General features: G+C 36.6%; 1 protein-coding gene across 3 annotated transcripts in view; it reads left to right on the top strand.

The window, feature by feature from the left end:
- The window catches only part of TDRD3 (tudor domain containing 3), a 217,708-nt gene that overhangs the window by 39,089 nt on the left and 151,796 nt on the right, over positions 1-26,823 (top strand). The window contains exon 2 of one of the 3 annotated variants that reach the window (XM_070380217.1): positions 26,291-26,375. The exons of the other annotated variants lie outside the window; for them this stretch is intronic. Coding sequence (XP_070236318.1) covers positions 26,291-26,375 — 85 coding nt within the window. The remainder of the gene's footprint in view (positions 1-26,290; positions 26,376-26,823) is intronic. 3 annotated transcript variants of the gene reach the window in all.

Genomic DNA, 26,823 nt, shown 5'->3' with positions numbered 1-26,823 from the left:
CCAGTGATCACTGTGAATGGGCTTTCCTCAAAAATGAAAAAGGAATTTGGTACATGTAATAGAACCTGATATGCTATTTACAAGAGACATAGTTAATGTGATTCAGAATAGCTGAGAATAGAAGGATGGAGAAAAGTATACCAGACAAATGGAAATAGTGTGAGAACAGGGACAGTGATAGATAGAGCATATCTGTCAGATATGGTAGAATTCAAGCCCAAGAACATTAAATGTGACAGAGAAGGTTAATGCTAAAACCCACATCCCACAATTAAGATGTTACACTTATGAATATTTATATTTATCAACCACCTTTCAGAAATAAAACCCACAGGAGATGCATGGCACATAGATAGAAACATACCAATAAAAGGAGACTGTAATATACCACTTTCACTATTAGATAGGTAAAGTGGACAAAGAATAAAAGGAGATGATACAAGTAACAGTAAGATTGCTCTTGAGTGCAAACTGAGTGCTACAGTTCAGAAATAAAGAATACATGTTTCTATTGAGTGCCCGTAACACATTGACAAAGTTGGTTATATATTAAGTTTCAAAGAAAACAATAATTGCCATAAAGTAGACATATTACACACAACACTGATTACAATGCAGAATATAACTAGGTTTTACTACCAAAAGCAAAAACAGCTTTTTCTGCCTGGAAATTAAAAAATTGATTGAACAGCTTCTTGGTAAAAGGGGAAATAGAAAATCCAGAATTAGACCCCATAACAGTGGAAACATAGTGTATGGCAAAGGTAATGTATCAGTCTGGTTCCAATAAGGAGAGAGAAACCACCATAGCAACTTGAACAGAGAAAACTTAGTGTAAAAATTATGAACTATAGCAGGAGATCTGAGTAATGAGGACTTACACGGAGCAGAGAGAATTTCAAAATATATAGGAATAGAAGAGACGGGTAACAGCTACTATGCCTAAGGAGGAATTTCCCTTATCCTTAGGTCTGAGTGAGAGTTATTCCTTATTGAAGAGGGTACTGAATGGGAGAGAAATTGCTGTGGTCCTGCTCTGGCAGAACTTGCTGAAAATCACTCCTTTGGAACTTCTAAGTGGAACTTCTAAATCTGCCTTGTAAAGTGTCAGTGAAGACTGGTCACAGGGAAAAGTTACTGTGACTCTTACTGGAGTCACTCCACTATGCAACCACTTAGGGATGGTGCTGGGTGATGCTATTGGCCACTGTGCCCTGCTAGTTGGGTCTTGTTGAGCAGGTGCACTGGAACCTGGAAACCAAACTCTTTCATCATGGAGTCCCTGATGCCCTCTACTGGCAAAGTTTGGCAAACAGGGTACCAGTTGGCAAAGAGAAAATACTTAAAAGGCTCAGATTGAATATCATAGTTCAGGCATCAAAAGGTGAATTTGGGGCTGAAAGACAGTAAACTGATAATGGTCCCAGGCACCATCTCAAAGCACTACAAAGAAGACATACTTTTAAAGGCAGTGGTACTGGGACAATTTAGTAGCCATTTGGAGAAAGGTAAAATTACATCCATGTCATAAACTATCCATAATATAATCTCTAAATGGATTACTATCTACTTGAAACTATACATGTAGTAGAAGAAAACACGGATGACTTCCTCTTCAACCTTAGAGTAGGGAAATAAATGCTTTCTAATTCTGACTCAAATCCAGAGGCAAGAAAAGATTGATAAATTTGCCTGCATAAAAATAAAAGATAGTTTGCACAGTGAAAAATACCATGAACAAAAATAAAGAAACAACTGCCTAACTGAAAGACTCAATATATAAAACAGACACAGGACTATGATACATAAAGAACTCTGGCAAAAGACCAATAGTCTGATAGAAAAATAGAGATTCCCTGGTGACTCAAACTATAAAGAATCTGCCTGCAATGCAGGAGAGCCATGTTCGATCCCTGGATGAGGAAGATCTCCTGGGCGGGGAACGGGAGAGAGAGAGAGAGAGAGAGAGAGAGAGAGAGAGATATGCATGAAATGTTCCCTTTTGAAGAGATCTCTAGTTTTCCTCTGTTTCTTTCGTTGATCACTGAGGAAGGCTTTCTTATCTCTCCTTGCTATTCTTTGGAACTCTGCATTCAGATGGGCATATCTTTCCTTTTCTTCTTTGCCTTTAGCTTCTTTTCTTTTCTCAGTTATTTGTAAGGCCTCCTCAGACAACTGTTTTGCCTTTTTGCTTTTCTTTTTCTTGGAGATGGTCTTGATCACTGTCTCTATATAATGTCATGAACCTCTGTCCATAGTTCTTCAGGCACTCTATCAAATCTAATCCCTTGAATCTATTTGCCACTTGTAATGAAATAGACACTCTCATAAGTGTGAATGCAAATTGCTCTTCTGGCCCTGCTGCCTCTCCTAATTCTGCATTAAAAACCTGGAATGCCTTGGAATGCATTCTCTAGTTTTCTGAGGGCCTTAAGCCTTTGGTGACTGAATGGCTTGAGCATTTTGGGGATCCTCTCTCAATTCTCTTGCCTCACTCCCTACTTTTAGTAGTTGACAGCCTAGACAAAAAGAACATTACATAATGATAAAGGGATAAAGGGATCAATCCAACAGGAATATCACATATTTATAATGTATGTAACCCACAAAGATGCATCTGAATAGATAAAACAAATACTAACAAAATAAAGGAAGACGTTGAGAGTAACACAGTAATTGTAAGGAACTTTAATACCTCCACTTGCATCAGTGGACAGAGAATCCAGACAAAATTAGTAAAGAAACAGTAGCTGTAAACAATACGTTAGAGAAGATGGGATAAATATTAATGTATTAAATACTTGACCCAAAGGCAGCAGAATAAACATTCTTTTCAGTGCACATGGAACATTTTCCAGGGTATACCACATTAGACCACAAAACAAGTCTCAATAAATTTAAAAATCATAGTAAGTGTTTTTTTTCTAACCAATCATATGAGACTACAGGTCAACTATAGGGGAAAAAGAATACTTCATAAGACACAAATGTGGATTTGACCCCTAGTGTTCTTGCCTGGAGAATCCCAGGGACAGGGGAGCCTGGTGGGCTGCCATCTATGGGGTCACACAGAGTTGGACACGACTGAAGTGACTTAGCAGCAGCAGCAGCAGCAGCAGGGAACTAAGATCTCACATGCCACTTGGCATGGCCAAAAACAAAAGAAAAAACATAAAATGGAGGCTGAACAATATGGTACTAAACAATCACTGGGTCACTGGAAAAAAATCAGAGATGAAATTATAAACAATACCTTGAGACAAAACAGAAGCACAGTAATCCAAACTCGATGGAACACAGCAAAAGCAATTCTAAGAGGGAAGTTTATGATGATACAAGCCTACCTCAGGAAACAAGAGAAAAAAATCCCCCAAACCTAACTTTACGTCTAAAGGAAATAGAAAAAGAACAACAAAGCCCCAAGTTAATAGAAGGAAAGAAATCCTGAATATTTCTCCTAAATAAGTAAAATAATTAAAGACTAAACAATAGAAAAGATCAAGGAAACTAAGAGCTGGTTCTTTGAAAAAATAAAATTGATAAACCTTTAGCTGGACTCATCAAAGGGTAAAGGAGGTGGCCCAAGTGAATAAAATCAGAAATGAAAGGGCAGTGACAACCGGCATTTCAGAAATATAATGGATCATAAGAGATTTTTATGAACAATGATGTACCAATAAAATGGACAACCTTGAAGAACTGGATAAATCCCTAGAAATGTGTGGTCTTGCAAAACTGAATCAGGAAGAGTAAAAAAATGAACCAGTTACTGGTAATGAAATTGAATCAGTAATTAGAAAATGCCCAGCAAATGTACAGAGCCAATTGACCTCACAGATGCATTTTACCAAACATTTTAAGAAGATTTAACATTTATCTTCGTCAAACTATTCCACAAAATTGCAGAGGAAGAATACTTTTGAAGTCATTCTGTGAGGCTCACATTACCCTGATACTTTGAAAACCAGTGAAAGATAACACACACAAAAATTTGCAGGTTAGTGTCACTGATGAATGTAGATGCAAAAATCCTCAACATAATATTAACAAACTGAATCAACAATACAGTAAAAGGATCATAAACTGATCAAATATGATTTATCCCAGGGATGCAAAGATGTTTTAATACCAGCAAATCAAGTAATGTGATATATCACTTTAGCAAGTTGAACAGTTAAAGTTATATATCATCTCAATAAATGCAGGAAAAGCTTTTTGACAAAATTCAACATCTATTTGTTAATAAAAACTCTCAAAAAGTGTATGTAGAGAGAACATATCTCAACATAATAAAGGCCATATGTGACAAGCTCACAGCTCATATCATACTCAATGGTGAAAAGCTAAAAATGGTTCCTCTAAAATCAGGAACAAGACAAGGATACACTCTTGTCATTGACTTTTGTTATAGTACTGCAAGTCTTAGTCACAGCAGTTAGATAAGAAAAGAAAATAAATTAATATTGGAATGGAAGAAATAAAATTATCACTGTTTGCAGATGACATGATACTGTGTATCAGATGAGATCAGATCAGTTGCTCAGTCGTGTCCGACTCTTTGCAACCCCACGAATCGCAGCACGCCAGGCCTCCCTGTCCATCACCAACTCCCGGAGTTCACTCAGACTCATGTCCATCGAGTCAGTGATGCCATCCAGCCATGTCATCCTCTGTCATCACCTTCTCCTCTTGCCCCCAATCCCTCCCAGCATCAGAGTCTTTTCCAATGAGTCATCTCTTCGCAGGAGGTGGCCAAAGTACTGGAGTTTCAGCTTTAGCATCATTCCTTCCAAAGAAATCCCAGGGCTGATCTCATTTAGAATGGACTGGTTGGATCTCCTTGCAGTCCAGGGAACTCTCAAGAGTCTTCTCCTACACTACAGTTCAAAAGCATCAATTCTTCGGCGCTCAGCCTTCTTCACAGTCCAACTCTCACATCCATACATGACCACAGGAAAAACCATAGCCTTGACTAGACGGACCTTTGTTGGCCAAGTAATGTCTCTGCTTTTGAATATGCTATCTAGGTTGGTCATAACTTTCCTTCCAAGGAGTAAGCGTCTTTTAATTTCATGGCTGCAGTCACCATCTGCAGTGATTTTGGAGCCCAGAAAAATAAAGTCTGACACTGTTTCCACTGTTTCCCCATCTGTTTCCCATGAAGTGATGGGACCGGATGCCATGCTCTTCGTTTTCTGAATGTTGAGCTTTAAGCCAACTCTTTCACTCTCCACTTTCACCTTCATCAAGAGGCTTTTTAGTTCCTCTTCACTTTCTGCCATAAGGGTGGTGTCATCTGCATATCTGAGGTTATTGATATTTCTCCTGGCAATCTTGATTCCAGCTTGTGTTTCTTCCAGTCCAGCGTTTCTCATGATGTACTCTGCATAGAAGTTAAATAAACAGGGTGACAATATACAGCCTTGACGTACTCCTTTTCCTATTTGGAACCAGTCTGTTGTTCAATGTCCAGTTCTAACTCTTGCTTCCTGACCTGCATACAGATTTCTCAAGAGGCAGGTCAGGTGGTCTGGTATTCCCATCTCTTTCAGAATTTTCCAAAGTTTATTGTGATCCACACAGTCAAAGGCTTTGACATAGTCAATAAAGCAGAAATAGATGTTTTTCTGGAACTCTCTTGCTTTTTCCATGATCCAGCGGATGTTGGCAATTTGATCTCTGGTTCCTCTGCCTTTTCTAAAACCAGCTTGAACATCAGGAAGTTCACGGTTCACATATTGCTGAACCCTGGCTTGGAGAATTTTAAGCATTACTTTACTAGCGTGTGAGATGAGTGCAATTGTGTGGTAGTTTGAGCATTCTTTGGCATTGCCTTTCTTAGGGATTGGAATGAAAACTGACCTTTTCCAGTCCTGTGGCCACTGCTGAGTTTTCCAACTTTGCTGGCATATTGAGTGCAGCACTTTCACAGAATCATCTTTCAGGATTTGGAATAGCTCAACTGGAATTCTATCACCTCCACTAGCTTTGTTCGTAGTGATGCTTTCTAAGGCTCATTTGACTTCACATTCCAGGATGTCTGGCTCTAGGTCAGTGATCACACCATCGTGATTATCTGGGTCGTGAAGATCTTTTTTGTACAGTTCTTCTGTGTATTCTTGCTATCTCTTCTTAATATCTTCTGCTTCTGTTAGGTCCATACCATTTCTGTCCTTTATCGAGCCCATCTTTGCATGAAATGTTCCTTTGGTATCTCTGATTTTCTTGAAGAGATCTCTAGTCTTTCCCATTCTGTTGTTTTCCTCTTTTTCTTTGCATTGATCACTGAAGAAGGCTTTCTTATCTCTTCTTGCTATTCTTTGGAACTCTGCATTCAGATGTTTATATCTTCCTTTTCTCCTTTGCTTTTCGCTTCTCTTCTTTTCACAGCTATTTGGAAGGCCTCCCCACACAGCCATTTTGCTTTTTTGCATTTCTCCATGGGGATGGTCTTGATCCCTGTCTCCTGTACAATGTCACAAACCTCATTCCATAGCTCATCAGGCACTCTATCTATCAGATCTAGTCCCTTAAATCTATTTCTCACTTCCACTGTATAATCATAAGGGATTTGATTTAGGTCATACCTGAATGGTCTAGTGGTTTTCCCTACTTTCTTCAATTTCAGTCTGAATTTGGCAATAAGGAGTTGATGATCTGAGCCACAGTCAGCTCCTGGTCTTGTTTTTGCTGACTGTATAGAGCTTCTCCATCTTTGGCTGCAAAGAATATAATCAATCTGATTTCGGTGTTGACCATCTGGTGATGTCCATGTATAGAGTCTTCTCTTGTGTTGTTGGAAGAGGGTATTTGTTATGACCAGTGCATTTTCTTGGCAAAACTCTATTAGTCTTTGCCCTGCTTCATTCCGTATTCCAAGGCCAAATTTGCCGGTTACTTCAGGTGTTTCTTGACTTCCCACTTTTGCGTTCCAGTCCCCTATCATGAAAAGGACTTCTTTTTTGGGTGTTAGTTCTAAAAGGTCTTGTAGATTTTCATAGAACCGTTCAGCTTCTTCAGCGTTACTGGTTGGGGCATAGACTTGGTTTAATGTGATATTGAATGGTTTGCCTTGGAAATGAACAGGATCATTCTGTCGTTTTTGAGATTGCATCCAAGTACTGCATTTCAGACTCTTTTGTTGACCATCATGGCTACTCCATTTCTTCTGAGGGATTCCTGCCCACAGTAGTAGATACTGTGTATAGAAAATTCTAAAGGTATCACCAGAAAACTATTAGAACTCAGTAATGGTGTAGGTTACAAAATTAAAATACAAAAATAGGTTGTGCTTCTATATATACACCACCAACAAACTCTCAGAAAAATTAAGAAAACAATCCCATGCGTAATTACATCAGAAAGAATGAAATACCTGGGACTAAATCTAACCAAGGAGGTAAAAGACCTGTACTTGGAAATTTATAAGATATTGATGAAAGAAATTGGAGATTGACACAAACAAATGGAAAAATATACCATGCTCATGGGTTGGAAGAATTATTGTTGTTAAAATGTCTGTATGCCCCAAAGAAATTTATATTCAGTGCATTCCCTATCATAATATTAATGGCATTTTTTTCCTTGTTACAAAAATGGAGGAAATAATTCTGAAGTTCGTATGGAAACAGAATAGACCCCAAATAGCCAAATCAGTCCTGAGCCTGGAGAATAAAACTGTAGGTATTACATGCACTGATTTCAAACTATGCTTTAAGCTATAGTCACTAAAACAGTGTTACTGGCACAAAACAAGACACACAGGTCAATGGAACAGAATAAAGAAGCCCAGAAATGAACCCACAGTTATATGGTCAATTAATCTCTGACACAGTATGCAAGAATTGATAGAATAGAGGGAAAAAACTGCCTCTTCAACAAATAATTTTGGGAAAACTGCCTCATGCAGAAGATTCTAACTAGACTACTTTCTCAAAGCATATACAGAAATAAAGTCAAAATGAGTTAAAGACATAAATGTAAGACCTGAAACCATAAAACTCCTAGAAGCAAAACATAGGCATTATGCTCTTTGACATGAGTCTTAGCAGTTTTTTTTCAGATCAGTCTTCTCAGGCACGGGAAACAAAACCAGAAATGAAGAAATGGGGCTGCATCAAACTAAATAATTTTTGCACAGTGAAGGAAACTGTCAACAAAATGCAAAGCTAGCATACTAAATGGGAGAATGTATTTACAGACATTATGTCCAAAACATACAAAGAATTCATACAACTCAATGTGCAAAACACAACCTGATTTAAAAAATGAGCAGAGGATCTGAATAGATATAGTTCCATGGAAGACATCAAGTGGTTAGTGGACACATGAAAAGATGCTGAACATCATTAGTCAGGAAATTGCAGATCAAACTTGCAATGAGATGTCACCTTACATATTTCAGAATGACTGTTATCCAAAACAGCATTTAAGTATTGCCAAGAATATGGAGAAAAGTGTAACCTCATTCACTGTTGTTGGGAATGTAAATTGGTACAGCTTCTCTGGAAAAAATATTGAGGCTCCTCAAAAAATTAAAAATAGAAATACCATACAATCCAGCAATTCTACTTACGGGTATTTTTCTGAAGAATAAAAAAAAATTAATTTGAAAGATACATTCATTCATATGTTCATTGCAGCATTATTTATAGTAGCCATTATATGGAAGGATCCTAAGTGTCCAGCAATAGATGGGTGAATAAAGAAGATGTGGTTTATAGGATCAATGGAATATTTTTCAACCATAAAAAAGAACAAAGTCTTGTCATTTGTGATAACATGGATGGACCCAGTTGCTATTAGGCTAAGTGAAATAAGTCAGACAGAGAAAGACAAATACCATATGATTTCACTTATGTAGAATCTAAAAAACAAAACAAATGATACAAGAGAGAAACAGACTCTTAGGTACAGAAAAGAAGCTGGTGGTTGCCAGAGGAGAGGTGTGTAGGTGTTTGGGCAAAGTAGAAGAAATGGGTTGCTGGGTAAAAACTTATAGTTACACAATAAATGAGTGATGCAGATGAAATATACAGCATAGGGAATATAGTCAATAATATTGTGATAACTGTGGTGATAGATGGCAACTAGACTTACTTTGTAATGTGTAGAAATAGCAAATCACTGCATTGTGCACCTGGGACCAACATAAAATAATAGGGGAATTATACCTCAGTTAAAAATATAAAGAACACGTACAACTCAGAAAAAAAATCAAAAAACAATCTGAGTAAAATACTGGAGTGGGTAGCCTTTTCCTTCTCCAGGGGACCTTCTGAACCCAGGGATCGAATCCAGGTCTTCCGCATTGCAGGTGGATTCTTTACCAGCTGAGCCTCAAGGGAAGTCCCCAAACTGGGCAGGGCAGCTAAATAAGTCGTTTTTCCAAAAAAAAGATATACATATGGCTAACAGACATGTACACAGGTACTCAGTATCACTAATCCAGCTTTCCCACTTTGGGCTATTCAAAGACTATGAAAACAGTAGTTTGAAAAGATAGAAGTACACCTCTGTTCACAATGGCATTATTTACCATATCCAAGATAATGGAAACAGCAGAAGTACCCTTCAGTGGGTAGATTAATGGATAAAGAAGGTATGGTATGTATATACAATGTAATACTACTCATCCATTAACAAGATGAAATCTTGCCATTTCTGACAATATATGTGGACCTGGAGGATATTATGTTAAGTGAAATATGTCAGATGAAGAAAGACAAGCATCATATAGATTTCATTTTAGTGTGGAATATAAAACAACCAAACAAAGCCTACCAAATAAACCAAACCAAAGAAAAACAAACATGAAGATTTAGAGAATAGATTTGTATTTACTAGAGAGGAAGGAGATGAAGGAATAGATGGTATCAACTTTATGGTGAAGGAAGGAAACTAAATTTTTGGTGGTGAGTATGCTGTAGGGTATACAGAAATGAAAATATAATGTATGTATGAAACGTGTAATGTTATAAGTCAGTATTATCTCAGTTATTTAAAATTGAGATTTAGTAATCTGTAACAGTTCCTAATTTATATATGTCAGATATTATGAAACAATGCTCTTTTAAAATTAAAAGACATACCAAGGCTTCTTTATGATTAGATTTATGAAGGTGCAACTATTAGGTGAGTCATATGTCATTTCTGGGCAGGTTCACACACATCAGAATGAATAAACTGATATAAGCATAAAATCATGAGTTTATACTGAAAGTTATATTTCTAAACATTTTATATAAGAGACTTGAACATCTGCTGATTTTGGTTTCTGCAGAGGTCTTGGAAACAATCCCCCTTAGATACTAAGGGACAAACAGCCATTGAACAGAATGAGATGGGGAAATCTATGTTTGAAATGGAAGTTGGCCATGATGTATTCTTAAATGAAAAGATCTATTGCAGAAACTTTTATGTACCTGAGTCTACTTCTATAAACAAATATTTCCTTCTAAGATCTACCCCAGTTTATGTGTATGTGTATTACAGGGATATACCTAACATTGTTAATAATTTGTATTTTTTGGAAGAATTGGGAAGGGGCCACTTTCACTTTTTATTATTATTCCTCTGTAAAGTTATATTTTATTATTTATTGAATTAAACTGATCAAGTTCACTGAAGTTGATCATTCAGGGAGAGTTAATGAATCAGGACATTTTAAATTGAATAGAGGATGTTCTTCATAGATTCTATTGTAAAGGATGACCTTTCAAAAGATAGGTTTTTATTGAGTCAGTACTTTCAAATGGCTTAAATTTGTAATAGGTGTGTCATTTTCATGTGAATGCTATACCAAATACCCACAAGCAGAGGGGTTAAAACCATAAGAATGTACTCTCTTACAGTTCTGGAGGCTAAAAATCTGAAATCAAGGTGTGTGCAGACAGTCTGGGGGAAAATCAGTTGCTTGCTGTGTCCAGCTTCTGGTGGTTGCTGGCATTCCTTGGCTTGAGACCTCATCACTCCAATTGCTGTGTCCATCTGTGTCTTTTCTGTATGTGTGTTTCAAAATTCCCTGGGCCTTTCTCTTATAAGGACACTTGTCATTAGGTTTAGGATGCACCCGGATGATTGTCTCAAGTCTTTAAGAAATCATTTTTTCCCAATAAAGTAACATTCATTGGTCTCAGAGATTAGTACAGGAACATATCTTTTGGGGTACCACCATTCAGACTACTACAAAGAGATGAGTATTTAAATTACATTTTCTAAGCTGGAAAAAGAAAATTCTTAATTTATTTGCAACATATAAATTTCAAAAACTTCAACACCAAGCATTTTATATTTAAGGTGTATCTTAAAGAAATGATGATTAGGATTATTAATTCATATTTATCGACTGAGATATATACATGAGGGAATATTTCACTCTTTTGTAAAAAATTCATTTTTATTTACTTATTTCATTTAGTATTTCATTTCACCTGCTAGGAAGATAATGCTCAAAATCTTTCAAGCTAGTCTACAGTATGTGAACTGAACTGAGAACTTGCAGATGTACAAGCTGAATTTAGAAAAAGCAGAGGAACCAAAAATCAAATTGCCAACATCTGTTGGATCATAGAAAAAGCAAGAGAATTCCAGAAAAACATCTACTTCTGCTTCATTGACTACACTAAAGCCTTTGATTATGTGGATCACAGGAAACTGGAAAATTCTTAAAGAGATGGAAATACCAGCAACCTTACTTGCCTCTTGAGAAACCTGTATGCAGGTCAGGAAACAACAGTTAGAACTGGACATGGAACAACTAACTGGTTCAAATTTGGAAAAGGAGAATGTTAAGGCTGTATATTGACACCCTGCTTATTTAACTTCTGTGCAGAGTATATCATGAGAAATGCCAGGCTGGATGAATCACAAGCTGGAATCAAGATTGCAGAGAGAAATATCAGCAACCTCAGATATACAAATAACACCATTCTTATGGCAGAAAGCGAAGAGGAACTAAAGAACCTCTTGATGAGGGTGAAAGAGGAGAGTGAAAAAGCTGGCTTGAAACTCAACACTCAAAAAATGAAGATCGTGGCATCTGGTCCCATCACTTCACAGCAAATAGATGGGGAAACAATGGAAACAGTGAAAGACTATTTTCTTGGGCTCCAAAATCACTGTGCATGGTAACTGCAGCCACAAAATTAAAAGGTGCTTGCTCCTTGGAAGAAAAGCAATGACAAACCTAGACAATGTATTAGAAAACAGAAACACTTTGCCAACAGAGGTCTGAATAGTCAAAGCTATGGTTTTTCCAGTAGTCATGTACAGATGTGAAAGTTGGACCATAAGGAAGGCTGAGCTCCAAAGAATTGATGCCTTCTAATTGTGGTGCTGGAGAAGACTCTTGAGAGTCCCTTGGATAGCAAGGAGATCAAACCAGTCAATCCTAAAGAAAATCAGTCCTGAATACTCATTGGAAGGACTGATGCTGAAGCTCCAATACTTTGGCCACCTGATGCAAAGAGCTGTCTTGTTGGAAAAGACCCTGATGCTGGTAAAAACTGAAGGCAGGAGGAGAAAGGGATGGAATGGTTGGATGGCATCACTGATTGATGGACATGAGTTTGAGCAAACTCCGGGAGATGGTAAAGAACAGGGAAACCTGGCCTGTTGCAGTCTGTGAGGTCACAAAGAGTCGGACACGACTTAGCAGCTGAACAGCAGCGCTTAATTTAGTAGCATATTTTAAGTGACTGCCATTTTTTATTTTAGGCCTCTTCTATTTTCATTTTAATTTTTGGAGAATTGTTGTGCTATTAAATGGTAACGTGTATGCTTACAGGTGCTAGAAACAAATAGGTATTTGTCATAATGGCCTGTGATAATTGAAGTAGGTTTTCATTTTTAAAGTTTTGAATAAATGGTATTAATTTAAATAAATTGTGAGTAAATCATAAAATATCATTTTAAAACATATTAAAATTGTCATTTTTTTTTTAAATTTTGAATTTATTTTTTAAACTGAAGGATAATTGATTTATAGACTTGTGTTGGTTTCTGCCAAACATCAGCGTGAATCAGCCATAGGCATACATATGTCCCCTCCCTCCTCTTGCTCTTGAACCTTCCTCCCACCTCCTTCCCCATCCCACCCCTCTAGTTTTTACAGAGCCCTGGTTTGAGTTCCTTGAGTTGTACAGCAAATTCCCATTGGCTAATTTTAATACAATATTAAACTTATTACTTAGGAAGTGTTTCTTGACATCATTATTTTAAATTTTGACATAAATGGCAGATTGGAGAAAAATGATGGCAATGTATTTTGCGTTGAAAATTCTCTTTGGGCATAAATAGTTGCACAGTCTCAGGGAGTAAGTTTTTTTTCTTATTGTTAAAAACTATGTGTTTCCAATATGTACAATTGGAAAATGTCAACAAATTAAATAATAAAAATCTTTTCATCTTGCAGACATCTTCCTTCATTTCTCAGTGAGCTCCATGTGAGGAGCATGTTAGAAATATGTAGCTTAGGGTATTTTGGCTATTAGCTGTAACCTTTGAGGAAATTCCCTTTATTGGTTGGTGAATTTCATTCTTTTCTTTTCTTATAACCCTGAAGACTTTTTTTTAAAAAGTTGAACTATATAGATTCACTTACTGTATGAGTTTCAGAAGAAGGCATTTTTAAGGATCATTATCTTTTGGAGATATTTTCCAGAATAGAAATTTATTTTCTACAGTGCTTTAGAAGGAAAGAATCTAGTATTTATTTAGCATCTAACTTCATACGAAGCACATGATGGGTAATTCATTTATTCTTAGAACAACTCTAAAGATCAGCATTTTTTTTAGAACAACTCTGTAGACCTTTTTTTTTTTTTTAAATTTTAAGTAGGGAAGGCACCTGAGGCACAGGTAGATTGAATTAATTGCTTTGGATCCCACATTGATTAAATGGTGAGGCTGAGATATGCATCTAGTTCTGTCTCACTATAAAGTACTGATCAGACACCCCAAGCTATTCATAAAATGCCTTCTAATATTTGTTACCATAGCTCCCATTTTAAAGTAATATTTTTCATGTAAACTTAGAATTAAGTACCTGGTCTGGTGTTGATCCTGGGAGGCCTGTGGCATGGCCTCTGCCAGCTCTGATGCTGTATCACAATAGTCAGTACATGGGACATGAGGCTTGAAGTAAGTCTTTCCTACTGAGGTATGGTTTTATAGCTATCACCTTTGTGCTGAAACAGAGAAGAAAGAAATATCAAATAATCTCATTTATGAGTTATTAAAAACTAATTTCAGCTCTGCTTCAGAATTTAAGAATGAGAATGTTGAGTTGGAGGAAGGACATATATTATAACCTCCAATGAAAGTAAAAATATCCAGGCTTTCATTGTATTCTTTAAAAATATGTAAGGGCTTGGTTTACAAAAATGAATAACATAGTTAGATTTCCTTGCTGCTATTTCTTGTAATGTATCAATTATGGAATTTCAAAAGAATATTTACAAATTTTTACTTGCTAGGGTGTTGTAATAATTGGTGGTGGTTTAGTTGCTAAGTCATGTCTGACTCTTGCATCCCCATGGACTAGCCTGCCAGGCCTCTCTGTCTGTGGGATCTCTAGGCAAGAATGCTGTAGTGGGTTGCCAACCCATTTACTTATTATTAAGTAAGTATAATAATTACTTAATACCAAATAAGCCTTCCAGGACTAATGCCTTCATGGATTGGGTTATATATAGGAAAAATATTTAAGATATCTGAAAATGGATCATAAAAATAGAAGTTTGTGTTTTGTTATCACCTTTCTTCTTATAGTTGTTATCTTAAAATACCATGTTTATTTGTTTTGACGTCAGAGAAAAGCAACAGTTGAAATGATGTTGAAAGTACCCTTTGTAATTATTCCACAACAAAAAAATATTAGTCTCTAGTAATTTATATGTACTATATGTAAATCTGTATTTCCAAAGGATGAACATAGGAGAGCATAAGAGAGAAAATTGTCTTTTGATATGCTTTAGTTTTTTTTTTTTTGTTTGTTTGTTTGGGTAAGAAATTGCTTGAGTGTCTGCTAAATGAGTTTCTTTTTTAAATCCTGAGTTATCTTTATAGCAAGCACAAATTTTAAAATTATAAATAGCTTATTTTATTTTTGATATATCTACTCTCCACCAGAAAAACCCAGTAAATGTTGGAAACATTTATTTTAAAGTGAGTTTAGTACATCTTTGGAGTCTTAGATTTTCCAGTAATAGGCTGATAATATTGTACTTGTAAAGCAAGGTTGTCATCTAGTGGTGTTTTCAAGTAGCACATCCTTCAGAATTAGCTCTCTAATACATCTTAAGCATTTTAAAGGAAATGCTTAACCAAACAATTCTAGGTTTCAATTTTTCAGAATTTAAGCACTTTTAAATATTTTACATTATATATGACTTTACAAAGGATTATCACTAGAAACTTTCTTAAAATCTATATTTTGATCTTTAGTCGTGGGCCAAAAATTTCTTGTCTGGCCACTAAAATGTTGAAATTTTTTTTTTTTTTTTGAGGTTTTTTTTTTTTTGAAAGTCCCTTAGTCATGTCCGACTCTTTGCTACCGCATGGACTGTAGCATGCCAGGCTCCTCTATCCATGGAATTCTCCAAGCCAGAATACTGGAGTGGGTAGCTGTTCCCTTCTCCAGGGGATCTTCCCGCCCCAGGCTTTGAATCCAGGTCTCCCACATTGCAGGCAGATTCTTTACTGTCTAAGCCACCAGGGAAGCCCAAGAACACGAGAGTGCATTTCTACAGGGAATCTTCCTGCCCCAGGAGTTGAACTGGGGTTTCCTGCATTGTAGGTGGATTCTTTACCAGCTGAGCTACCAGGGAAGCTTGAGTAGTACAGATCTTAATCATGATGTATCAAGGCATTTCATAATGCTTCAGATCTCTATGGAAATTACTTGTTTAGGAAAAAAGAGCCTTATGGAGTACTAAGTAGATTTTTTTTTTTTTTTTTTACATAGTTATCCTTTCAGTTTTTGTGCAGGTTAATTTTATGAAATATTTGCAAATAAAATTTTAAGGTTGTAATGATTTTTTGCTTTTGGTGTTTTTATTTTTTTAATATAAAAGTTTGAAAACATAGCATAGAAGAAATTAAGATAGATTTTCTTGTGTGTAGAAAAAATATTACTGTCATGTATTAGCTAAATGATCAAAATAATATACATTTGTGCATGAAAAGAATCATACAAACTAAAAACGAGATGCCTTTTTTTTTGTCTTTTTAAAGAAAGGAAAGAAAACATTTATTTTCCAAGAGGGCAAGAAAGTTAGACTTTGGAAGAACTAGCTGGCTAAAATACTTAGATTTAAAAGCTGCAAATTACCTAGACTACCAAGTTTACATTAGTCTGTCCATGAAAGAAAAAACATGTCTATGAAAGAAAAAACAGTAGCTTTCTCTTGTTTTCCAGAGGTCACACTGTATCTTCAGACACCAACATAGCAAATGCCAAGTATAAAATAGTTTATAGGAAATATTCAAGGTTTTCCTCAGCCAGAGGCCAAACCCAGTCAAAGTGACCTTGTTATTTTTGTTTTATATCAGAGAGTTACATGTTTTCTTTGACTGTCATGTATGAAGTTCTTAATCATATTGGAAGCAGGGCAGAATGTCACTTTTTGCTTCTCCAGGATCAGTGTGGAATTTGTAGCCAATGAATTTAACACTGTATTCAGTTGGTTGGTTGAAATAAGCAGAAGTCTCTGTAGATCCTGTTTTCCAACTTCATCCTGAAGAAGCTGAGGCAGAGGTGTCCACTGACAGGCTCAATAGCATATCCCTCTGGGCCACAGTGTGCAGTTGGCAGCGGCTGTCCACTTCTCCAGCCCTTCTGATCGAGATGCATTTTTCAAGATAGTTTATATTTGAATAAAATCAACCTTGTATTGGAAATAGTTTTCTGCATTGATTAAGATGAACACTAATGACTTATTACTTAGAGCTACTTTAATACATGTTTTTATTCATCTGCCCATTTATAGATATATAACTCATAGAGAAAGTTAAATTTTAGCTAGTGTTGACTCAGGTCCTTATCGTAATTATTGGAATAAAGATTGTGGTATTCATTTTGGCAGAGTAGGTGGCCACTTTACCTAAAGAAGTATAAACAAACTGGAAGTGACAGAAGGTGGTACTTGTTTTTTAGGGAAATAAGATGGAAGACCTCTTTTTTTATTTTCTGCCATTTAGTGTCATGGGATTCCCTATTCTGAATTACTTGTAGTAGGATTCTGATCCTTCTTTATGCTGTGCTTAAAGATTTAGTCATGGAATCCCATAAAGTCATTGAACTTAATGCTAATGTATCAAGTTATATATTATGATTGGTGACTCCCCCACCCCACTCCCTTAATGTATTTATAAATTGTATTAAGTGTATTGATTTAGTCTACACTGGGTTATTTGAAACAAATTGTGCACAAATTTTTATTAAGTTAGCTAATCGGGGTCACAAAGAGTTGGACAACTTGGTGACTGAAAAAACGAACAAATCTTATTACTCAGTGTGGTGTGGTTCATAAATAGATGTTCATAAGCTATTTTCCTATGCCATAGAGAAGGGAAACTAATTTATTATTTCAGTGTTTTTGACTATATACAGTAAAAGCCTATAAGAATAATAGCAAAACCAAAAATTTTCAGGAGACATGTTTTATTCCACTTACACTGTAGGCCTAGAAACAGGATAAGCAGAGTGAATACAGAGGCCTTTATTTGGGTAGTTTTTATAAAAAATATTTTTTAGTGTTCTAGGAGTTTACAGTAGATTGGCCAAGTCTATATTTGCTAAAATGAAAGATAGCCTTTAATATAAGTGATTTAAAAAATTACATGTTTTATTCTTTTCTAACTCCATATTAGCTTGAATAATTGGGAGTTACTCAAGCTAATATAGAGACAGAATGGGAATATATTAGAGATCAATAGAATGGGAAAGATTAGAGATCACTTCAAGGAAGTTAGAGATACCAGGGAAACATTTCATGCAAAGATGAGTACAATAAAGGACAGAAATGGTATGGACCCAACAGAAGCAGGAGATATTAAGAAGAGGTGGCAAGAATACACAGAACTATACCAAAAAGATATTCATGATCCAGATAACCACGATGGTGTGATCACCCACCTAGAGCCCGACATCTAGGAGTATGAAGTCAAGTGGGCCTTATTTAGGAAGCATCACTATGAACAAAGCCAATGGAGGTAATGGAATTCCAGCAGAGCTATTTTAAATCCTAAAAGATGATGCTGTGAAAGTGCTACACTCAATATGCCAGCAAATTTGAAAAACTCAGCAGTGGTCACAGGACTGGAAAAGGTCAGTTTTCATTCTAATCTCAAAGAAAGGCAATGGCAATGACAAAGAATGTTCACTTACCGTATAGTTGCACTGATTTCACACTTTAGCAAAGTAATACTCAAAATTCTCCAAGCTAGGCCTCAGCAGTAAGTGAATGAAGAACTGGAATCTTGGTGCATCAGCAGAGGGACCAGAGATCAAATTGAAAACATTTGTTGGATCATAGGAAAAGCAAGAGAATTCCAGAAAAATATCTGCTTCATTGACAGATAAAGGCTTTGACTGTGTGGATCACCACAAACTGTGGAAAATTCTTAAGGCTTGAAATACCAGACTGCCTTACCTGCCTCCTGAGAAATCTGTTTGCAGGTCAAGAAGCAACAGTACAGCCAGACATAGAACAACAGAGTGGTTCAAAATTGGGAAAGGATTACATCAGGTGTGTATATTATCACCTTGCTAATTTAACTTATATGCAGAATGCTAAACTGGAGAATGTAGAAGCTGCAATCAAGATTTCAAGGAGAAATATCAGTAACAGCATATATGCAGATGACACCACCCTTACGGCAGAAAGCGAAGAGCAGCTAAAGAGCCTCTTGATGAAAGAGAAGAGTGGAAAAGCTCAACGTTCAAAAAACGAAGATCATAGCATCCGGTCCCATCATTTCATGGCAAATAGATGGGGAAGCAATGGAAACAGTGACAGACTTTATTTTCTTGAACTCCAAAATCATTGCAGATGGTGACTGTAGCCATGATAGATGTTTGCTCCTTGAAAGAAAAGCTATGACCAACCTAGACAGTATACTAAAAAGCTGAAACATTACTTTGCCAACAAAGGTCCATGTAGTCAAAGCTATGGTTTTTTTCAGTAGTCATATATGGATGTTAGAGCTGATTATAAAGGAAACTGACTGCTGAAAAATTGATGCTTTTGAACTGTTGTGTTGGAGAAGACTCTTGAGAGTCCCTTGGACTGCTAAAAGATCAAAGCATTTAATCCTAAAGGAAATTGGTCCTGAATATTCATTGGAAGGACTGATGCTGAAGCTCTAATGCTTTGTCCAGTTGATGTGAAGACCTGACTCATTGGAAAAGACCCTGATGCTGGGAAAGATTGAAGGCAAAAGGAAAAGGGGACGATGGAGGATGAGATGGTTGGATGGCATCACCTACTTGATGGACATGAGTTTGAGTAAGCTCCAGGAATTGGTGATGGACAGGGAAACCTGGCGTGCTGCAGTCCATGGGATAAAAAAGAGTTGGACATTACTGAGTGACTGAACTGAATTGATGTGGACTGGTAGTCTCAATGTGATAGCAGGTAGTCATGTATAGATGTATAGATCAGAGACTCCCAAAACCACATGTGGCTATGTAATTTGGGTTTTATTCAGAAACAGTTAATACTGTTCTGCATTATTCATTGTGCAGATGTGTCCTTTATTTTTGATTGAGTCCCTATCCATTTGGGAATCCATTTGGGAATAATATTTTCATTCTTGATTTTTTTCATTGCTATTTTAAAGAATTTTCATGCATCATCAGCCTAGTTTGTATTTACGTGCAATAATATATTCTCTCCTGGATTATTTTACAAATTCAATTCTCAGTTCAGACTTGAATGGGCATTCATTGCTTGGAATGGTAAAGGTAGGTAGAGGGGAAGAAAACTTCAGTGCACTTTTTAAATTATTTTGACCAATTAGACCATTTTTCCCCTAAGAAATATATGGAAATAATGAGGTAAAGATGAGTTCTTATATGTGCAGTTTGTGAAATATTTAGGCCAAAGTAAATGATTTGATGACAGCTCTAGTAAGAATATTGTTTCAATGCATAATTATGTTTATTGCTCTCCAAGAGTCATACAAAGTGACCTAAAATACACAATTGTTTTCCTCTTTTGCTTGAAAAGTGTGTCAGCCATGGGTAATGTATCATTTGAGAGACACCTATAGCACAACCCTGCATGTCAAAGACAACTTGAAAGTGTATAGGAGCCAACAGGCAGATAACGGATATAAACTAATATGATTAGTACAAAATATGTGTGTCACATGCAGACTGAAGCCTGTTTGGCTAGACACTGCTTTGCAAAAAACTAAAAGCTAAAAATGAGAATACTTGACAGTAGCTGCTTAACCTATCTTCATACAGATAGTCACTAGACCTGCCGCCTTTCATTCAGTTCAGTCGCTCAGTTGCGTCCGACTCTGCGACCCCATGGACTGTAGCACGCCAAGCTTCCCTGTCCATCACCAACTCCTGGAGCTTACTCAGACTCATGTCCATGGAGTCGGTGATGCCATCCAAGCATCTCAACCTCGGTCATCCCCTTCTCTTCCCGCCATCAGTCTTTCCCAGCATCAGGGTCTTTTCCAATGAGTCAGTTTTTTGCATCAGCTGGACAAAATATTGGAATTTCAGCTTCAGCATCAGTCCTTCCAATGAATATTCAGGACCAATTTCCTTTAGGATGGACTGGTTGGATCTCCTTGCAGGCCAAGGGACTCTCAAGAGTCTTCTCCAACACCACAGTTCAAAAGCATCAATTCATATATGAATGCTGGAAAAACAATAGCTTTGATTAGATGGACCTTTGTTGGCAATATAATGTTTCTGCTTTTCAATATGCTGTCTAGGTTGGTTATGCTTTTTCTTCCAAGGAGCAAGCATCTTTTAATTTCATGGCTGCAGTCACCATTTGCAGTGATTTTGGAGCCCCCAAAAGAAAGTCTCTCACTGTTTCCACTGTTTCCCCATGTATTTTTCATGAATTGATGGGACCAGATGCCATGATTTTAGTTTTCTGAATGTTGCGTTTTAAGCCAACTTTTTGACTCTTCTCTCTCACCTTCATCAAGAGGCTCTTTAGTTCTTTGCTTTCTGCCATAAGGGTGGTGTCATCTGCATATCTGAGGTTATTGATATTTCTCCTGGTAATCTTGATTCCAGCTTGTGCTTCATTCAGCCTAGTGTGTCTTATGATGTACTCTGCATTATAAGTTAAATAAGCAGGGTGACAATATACAACCTTGATGTACTCCTTTTCTTATTTGGAACCAGTCTGTTGCTCCATGTCCAGTTCTAACTGTTGCTTCCTGACCTGCATACATTTTCCAAGAGGTAGGTCAGGTGGTCTGGTATCCCCATCTCTTCAAGAATTTTCCACAGTTTGTTGTGATCCACACAGTCAAAGGCTTTGGCATAGTCAATAAAGCAGAAATACGTGTTTTTCTGGAACTGTCTTGCTTTTTCGATGATCCAACGTATGTTAGCAACTTGATCTGGTTCCTCTGCCTTTTCTGAATCCAGCTTAAACATCTGGGAGTTCATGGTTCATGTACTATTGAAGCCTGGCTTGGAGAAATTTGAGCATTACTTTGCTAGCGTGTGAGATGAGTGCAGTTGTGCGCTAATTTGAGTTTGAGCATTCTTTGGCATTGCCTTTTTTTGGGATTGGAATGAAAACCGTCTTCATACAGATAGTCACTGGAGCTACCCCCTTTAGATGGACATACACTGTTCAGTTTGTGGCTGCTCTCCTCATTACATGTACATCATAGTCAGCGGTTAAGTTAAACTCAAGGGTTTTACCTACTTTCATAGGAATGAATCAAAGGAAAATTGGTGCTCTTTTCCCTTGCGGTTTGTAATCCACTTACTGGTAATGGTGGCCCACTATCTGGATCTAATAAGTGATATTAAACAATAGTATTTGTTCTTATCACACTTCCCTGTCAGTTGAGATTCTTGAATTGTAGTTTGGGCATGTCTGTTTTATATGTCCAAGTAACTTAGAACATGAGGTGAAGATAGTTTTAGTAGTGAGACCATTCTTATTTAAATATATATTCAGTACTTGTTAATAGGAAACAACCTCTCCCCCAAATTGGTGGATAATAATTAGTTTTAAAACTTTTACTTCTGAAGTAACAAGAGTTGCTCAGGATTACAAATTAAATGACTCTGAGAAAGACAGGATTTTAACATCTATTTATGAAACAAGAAGCACTTTCCAAAATCTTTTTTTAAAAATTTGAGTGTTTATTAAGCTGTGATTTAAAATGGAGTTATTTGGAGGTGAAATTAAGGAGAAATCTTAGTATATTTTGTAGTATGCAGAAATTTAGCCCTTTACTGCCTTGCTTGTCAATAAAATTTTATTTCGATGTGTTTTTAGCTCAGAATAGTAATGAGTGGTTTTGCACTAAAATCTCTACCAGAGGAGAAGAAAAAGTTGTGCCTCTGGGCTGTTTTAGTAAACAGGAGCTCTCCAGGGTTTGTTTGCTCTTTAAGGTTTTGCCCTTGGGTGTAAGTGTGCAGAGATCGCCTGTGGAAACTGAGGATGATTCTCTCCCGTTACGGTCCATATACAGAGGTGCACAGGGATCAGGTCTGGCATGCCTGTTCTGATTTGCAGTGCTTTTCCCCCAGTGACCACATTAAGGCTGGTGGGTTTTGTGTTGTTTTCTTCTTCTTTCAGTTACTGTGGTATTGTGGTGAATCTTAAATCTGATTTGGGCATTACACTTTGCTTTTATCACTTGTTTTATTCACTGATGCTACTGGCATCTTTAAATGTTTACAAAAACAAAAGATTAATTTGCAAATCTCAAATTATGTGAAAATGGTCCATTATTGACAGAAGGATCACCAAGATGTTACTAGGGAGACCTGTGAATGGGGTCTCCTGTTTCTTGATAATTACAGAGTAAAGGTGTAAGGCTCAAGTCCTCTTATTTTTAAAAAATATTAAGGGTGAGGAAGGAAGACTTGTAAAACTTGGAAATTGAGACTGAGCTGTATTTTATAATTTATATTCAGGAAGCCTACAGGCTTCCCTTTTTATATTTTACGGGATAGGTATTTTTTTCATTGTTGTAACAATTTCTTAATTGTTAGTTAATATTAGTTTCCTGATTTTTTACCATGGAAACTAGAACTATTCTTGTTTAATAAATCAATACTTTGGAGGCACTGATTTAATTTGCCTAATTGTGCTTTTTTGTGTGTGTTGATAAAGTGCCTAGTTGATTATGAAATTGGTATGTATAGATGTTGGCTTTTGTTTATGAGAACAGAATTACATTTCTGATATTAGCATTATTTGGTGATGGACATGGAGGCCTGGCGTGCTGCGATTCATGGGGTCACAAGGAGTCGGACACAACTGAGCGACTGAACTGAACTGAACTGAAAAGCAGTGTGATTCCCCTGGAGGAGGAAATGGCAAACTACTCCAGTATTCTCTGGAACATCGCATGGACAGAGGAGCCTGGTGGACTACAGTCCATGGGGGTCACAAAGAGTCAGATAAGGCCTGGCATGCTCACACAATGAAAAGACTGCTACACTGAGAATCAGGACGCATTTTTAACTTTACCTTACTTAGAAGTTAGAAGTGTTGGTCACTCAGTTGTGTCTGACTCTTTGCGACCCCATGGACTGTATAGCCCGCCAGGCTCCTCTTTCCGTGGGGTTCTCCAGGCATGAATACTGAAGTGGGTTGTGATGCCCTTTTCCAGGGGATCTTCCTGACCCAAGGATCAAACCCAGGTCTCTGACTTTGCCGGCAGATTCTTTACCATCTGAGACATCAGGGTATTTTAGAGCAAAGTTTAGGTTAATATCTTTGAAAAAAGAGGCATTTTTTTCTTCACCTGTAAAGCTAAAGAGTTAAACTTTGAATACTTTTTAAGATTATTTCCAGTTTATCTGACATCCTGTAAGCTTTTAATTCTAAAGAGTTGCCTTTCTAGAAGATGAAGTATTTTATTAGTCATTGTATATTATTTCCGCACTGTAGGAATTTTGAAAGCTGTGTTTCTGTAACTACTCAGTCAGCATTTAATATAGGACCCATATCCCTCTATATACTTTTGCTTTCTAAAATTGATCTCAGCCTATACTGACCTCTCATCTCTTCCCCATTTTCCAATCAGAATGTCCCAGAATGTGTTTTATACTTTTTTACTTCATGGAGATGCCCTTTCTGTGCATTCTTTTCCATTCCCTAGCCACTTTGAGCTCCTATAACATTTTGTTTATAGTTATTTTGGCCTTGTATGGTAGCTATTTATGTGTTATGTTATGCTTTATATGAGACTGTAAATGCTTTAAAGGAAGATATTTATTTTTCATCATCTTATTACTGATTCACACACATAGTTCTTTTCATACAAATCATGTGTTAATTAATATTTGTAGACCTAAATTTGTAAGATGGTTAGTGCCAGATACAGTCAGTGGCTGTGAATGGTGAAAAATCATCAGGGTAATAAGGAAGTGAACTTACTCATTCTGAATTAAAGCAGTGTTTCCACCATCTATGCTGCCAGCAAACATTTGTATTCCATGGTCACTCATGTACAATTTATTCCAGCCTCCTAACCATTTATTCTTAGTGACACATCTAAATACTTAATGCTTTTTTCTCTCTCTCTGTAACCCACTTGACTCCTGGCCTTCATTCATCATTGTAGTTTAGCACTGCCTTAGCAATGGCACCCCACTCCAGTACTCTTGCCTGGAAAATCCCATGGATGGAGGAGCCTGGTAGGCTGCAGTCCATGGGGTCTCTAAGAGTCAGACACGACTGAGCGACTTCACTTTCACCTTTCACTTTCATGCACTGGAGAAGGAAATGGCAACCCACTCCGGTGTTTTTGCCTGGAGAATCCCAGGGATGGGGGAGCCTGGTGGGCTGCCGTCTGTGGGGTCGCACAGAGTTGGACATGACTGAAGTGACTTAGCAGCAGTAGCAGCAGCAGCAAGCTTTTAATAGTATCTAATTTTTTTAAACACATTCTTGCTTTGATTTTTATATACTTCCCTTTCTTTTACCTCCTTGATCTTATTCATAGGCTTATCAGCTTTAATTTTCTATTGCTTTTTGTACTCTATTTTTATTTCTTTTTGCTTGCTCTTTTACTTTTGAGAAATTCATCCTTTATTTCTTAAAGGCAAATGCTCTTTGATTACTGTCTTCAGGTAAAGGTGTCTTAGAATCAGACTAAGGTTGGGAGTTGATGGTGGAATTGCTGACCATCAACTCTGGAAGAGCCAAAGTTAGCTCTGTTAGACTAGTACTCCTCTATCTTTTCAATGGGAGACTATCTGTGGTGGCAGTGCCAGCACCAGAGTATGTAATACTGATTACAAAAGGTGCCAAATTTTCATGGGCATTTTTACAGGTGGACTTTTGTGGGGGGGTGATATGTGAATTGTAGAGTTATCAAAGAACTTCAGAATGGTTGTGTTGGGCGTGGGTGAATTGGTAGAGATGATTCCCTCCCAGCCTTTGGATTAAATAATTTTTCACCCTTCAGTTAATTATTGCTACAGATGAATGGTTGGTTTGGATTGAATAAAAGAACAAAGGGCAATAAGACAATGAGTAAAAAACTGAAAAGAGACAGGAAAAGTAAAAGATGTAAGGTAAAAAGTTGCCTAACTTTGTGCCACTTGAAATCAATAGTGTTTATTGAAGATTCTTAGGAACATTATGTTAGACAAAGGGAAGTTGAAAAGATAATGTGAGAAAGTATCTGAGAGGAAAGTTTTGTTGGATTAAATTTAAAACTATGCTGTTTTTAGTTCTATTTTTATTGCACGTCAATCTCTTAAAAGTTTACTCTAACTTAATATTTAAGTTGGATATTGTATTTGTGTAACAGGGAAGAGGAGCTTATTGATTCCTTAAGAAGCATATTGATGTTTAAATAGCTTTTCTTAGAAAGCATTTGGATACTTTTATTAACATAATATCCCTTTAAAGACATAAAAGGAAAAGTATGCATTCTCCATCCTGTTCTATCAGAGATGGTAAACAGGGAGTATCCAGGGCTCTCTGGTATTTGCAGTAGAAACATTTAATAGTAGAGAACAAAACTACTTGTAGACTTAAGAAAGTAATTTTGGTTAACTTTGATTTTAGAAAATATTAAGCCATTTATTTTATTTTAACAGGTATCTTTCAGATGAAGGCATTGAAGCTTGTACAAGTTCTCCTGACAAAGTCAATGTAAATGACATCATCCTGATTGCTCTCAATGTAGGTTTTATTTATTAACTTATAAACATTTAGAATCTGGAAGCTATATTTATGAAAAATATCTCATAGAATAAACTGGCTCTTATAAAGTGGAGAACGTCTTTCATTTTTATTGTCCATTTCAAGTTGCAGTGATGTTTGTTGAATTTGGTAATCTTATATAAGCCAATTATTAGAAATATATATTTCTTTAATGTCTATTATACGAAATCAGTGAAAAAGGGAAAAGTGCAATTAAAACTTTTTCACCTTATGATCAGTTATAGAATTTCATTACCTTTATAGTAGCTATGTAATAGCAGTAAAAACTGATCATATTCATAGAAACAAATTGATATTGAATTTACATACAAACTAGCTAGGTTACAGCTTCTTGACAGTTGTATTTTTTATTTTGAAGTAACTTTTCCTGTTGATCAAAGTAGTATATACTGTACAGTATGACTAC

The sequence above is a fragment of the Bos mutus genome, chromosome 12, assembly GCF_027580195.1.
Source record: "Bos mutus isolate GX-2022 chromosome 12, NWIPB_WYAK_1.1, whole genome shotgun sequence".
In the NCBI taxonomy this organism is placed as follows: Eukaryota; Metazoa; Chordata; class Mammalia; order Artiodactyla; family Bovidae; genus Bos; species Bos mutus.
This window is presented reverse-complemented; position numbering and strand designations above follow the sequence as displayed.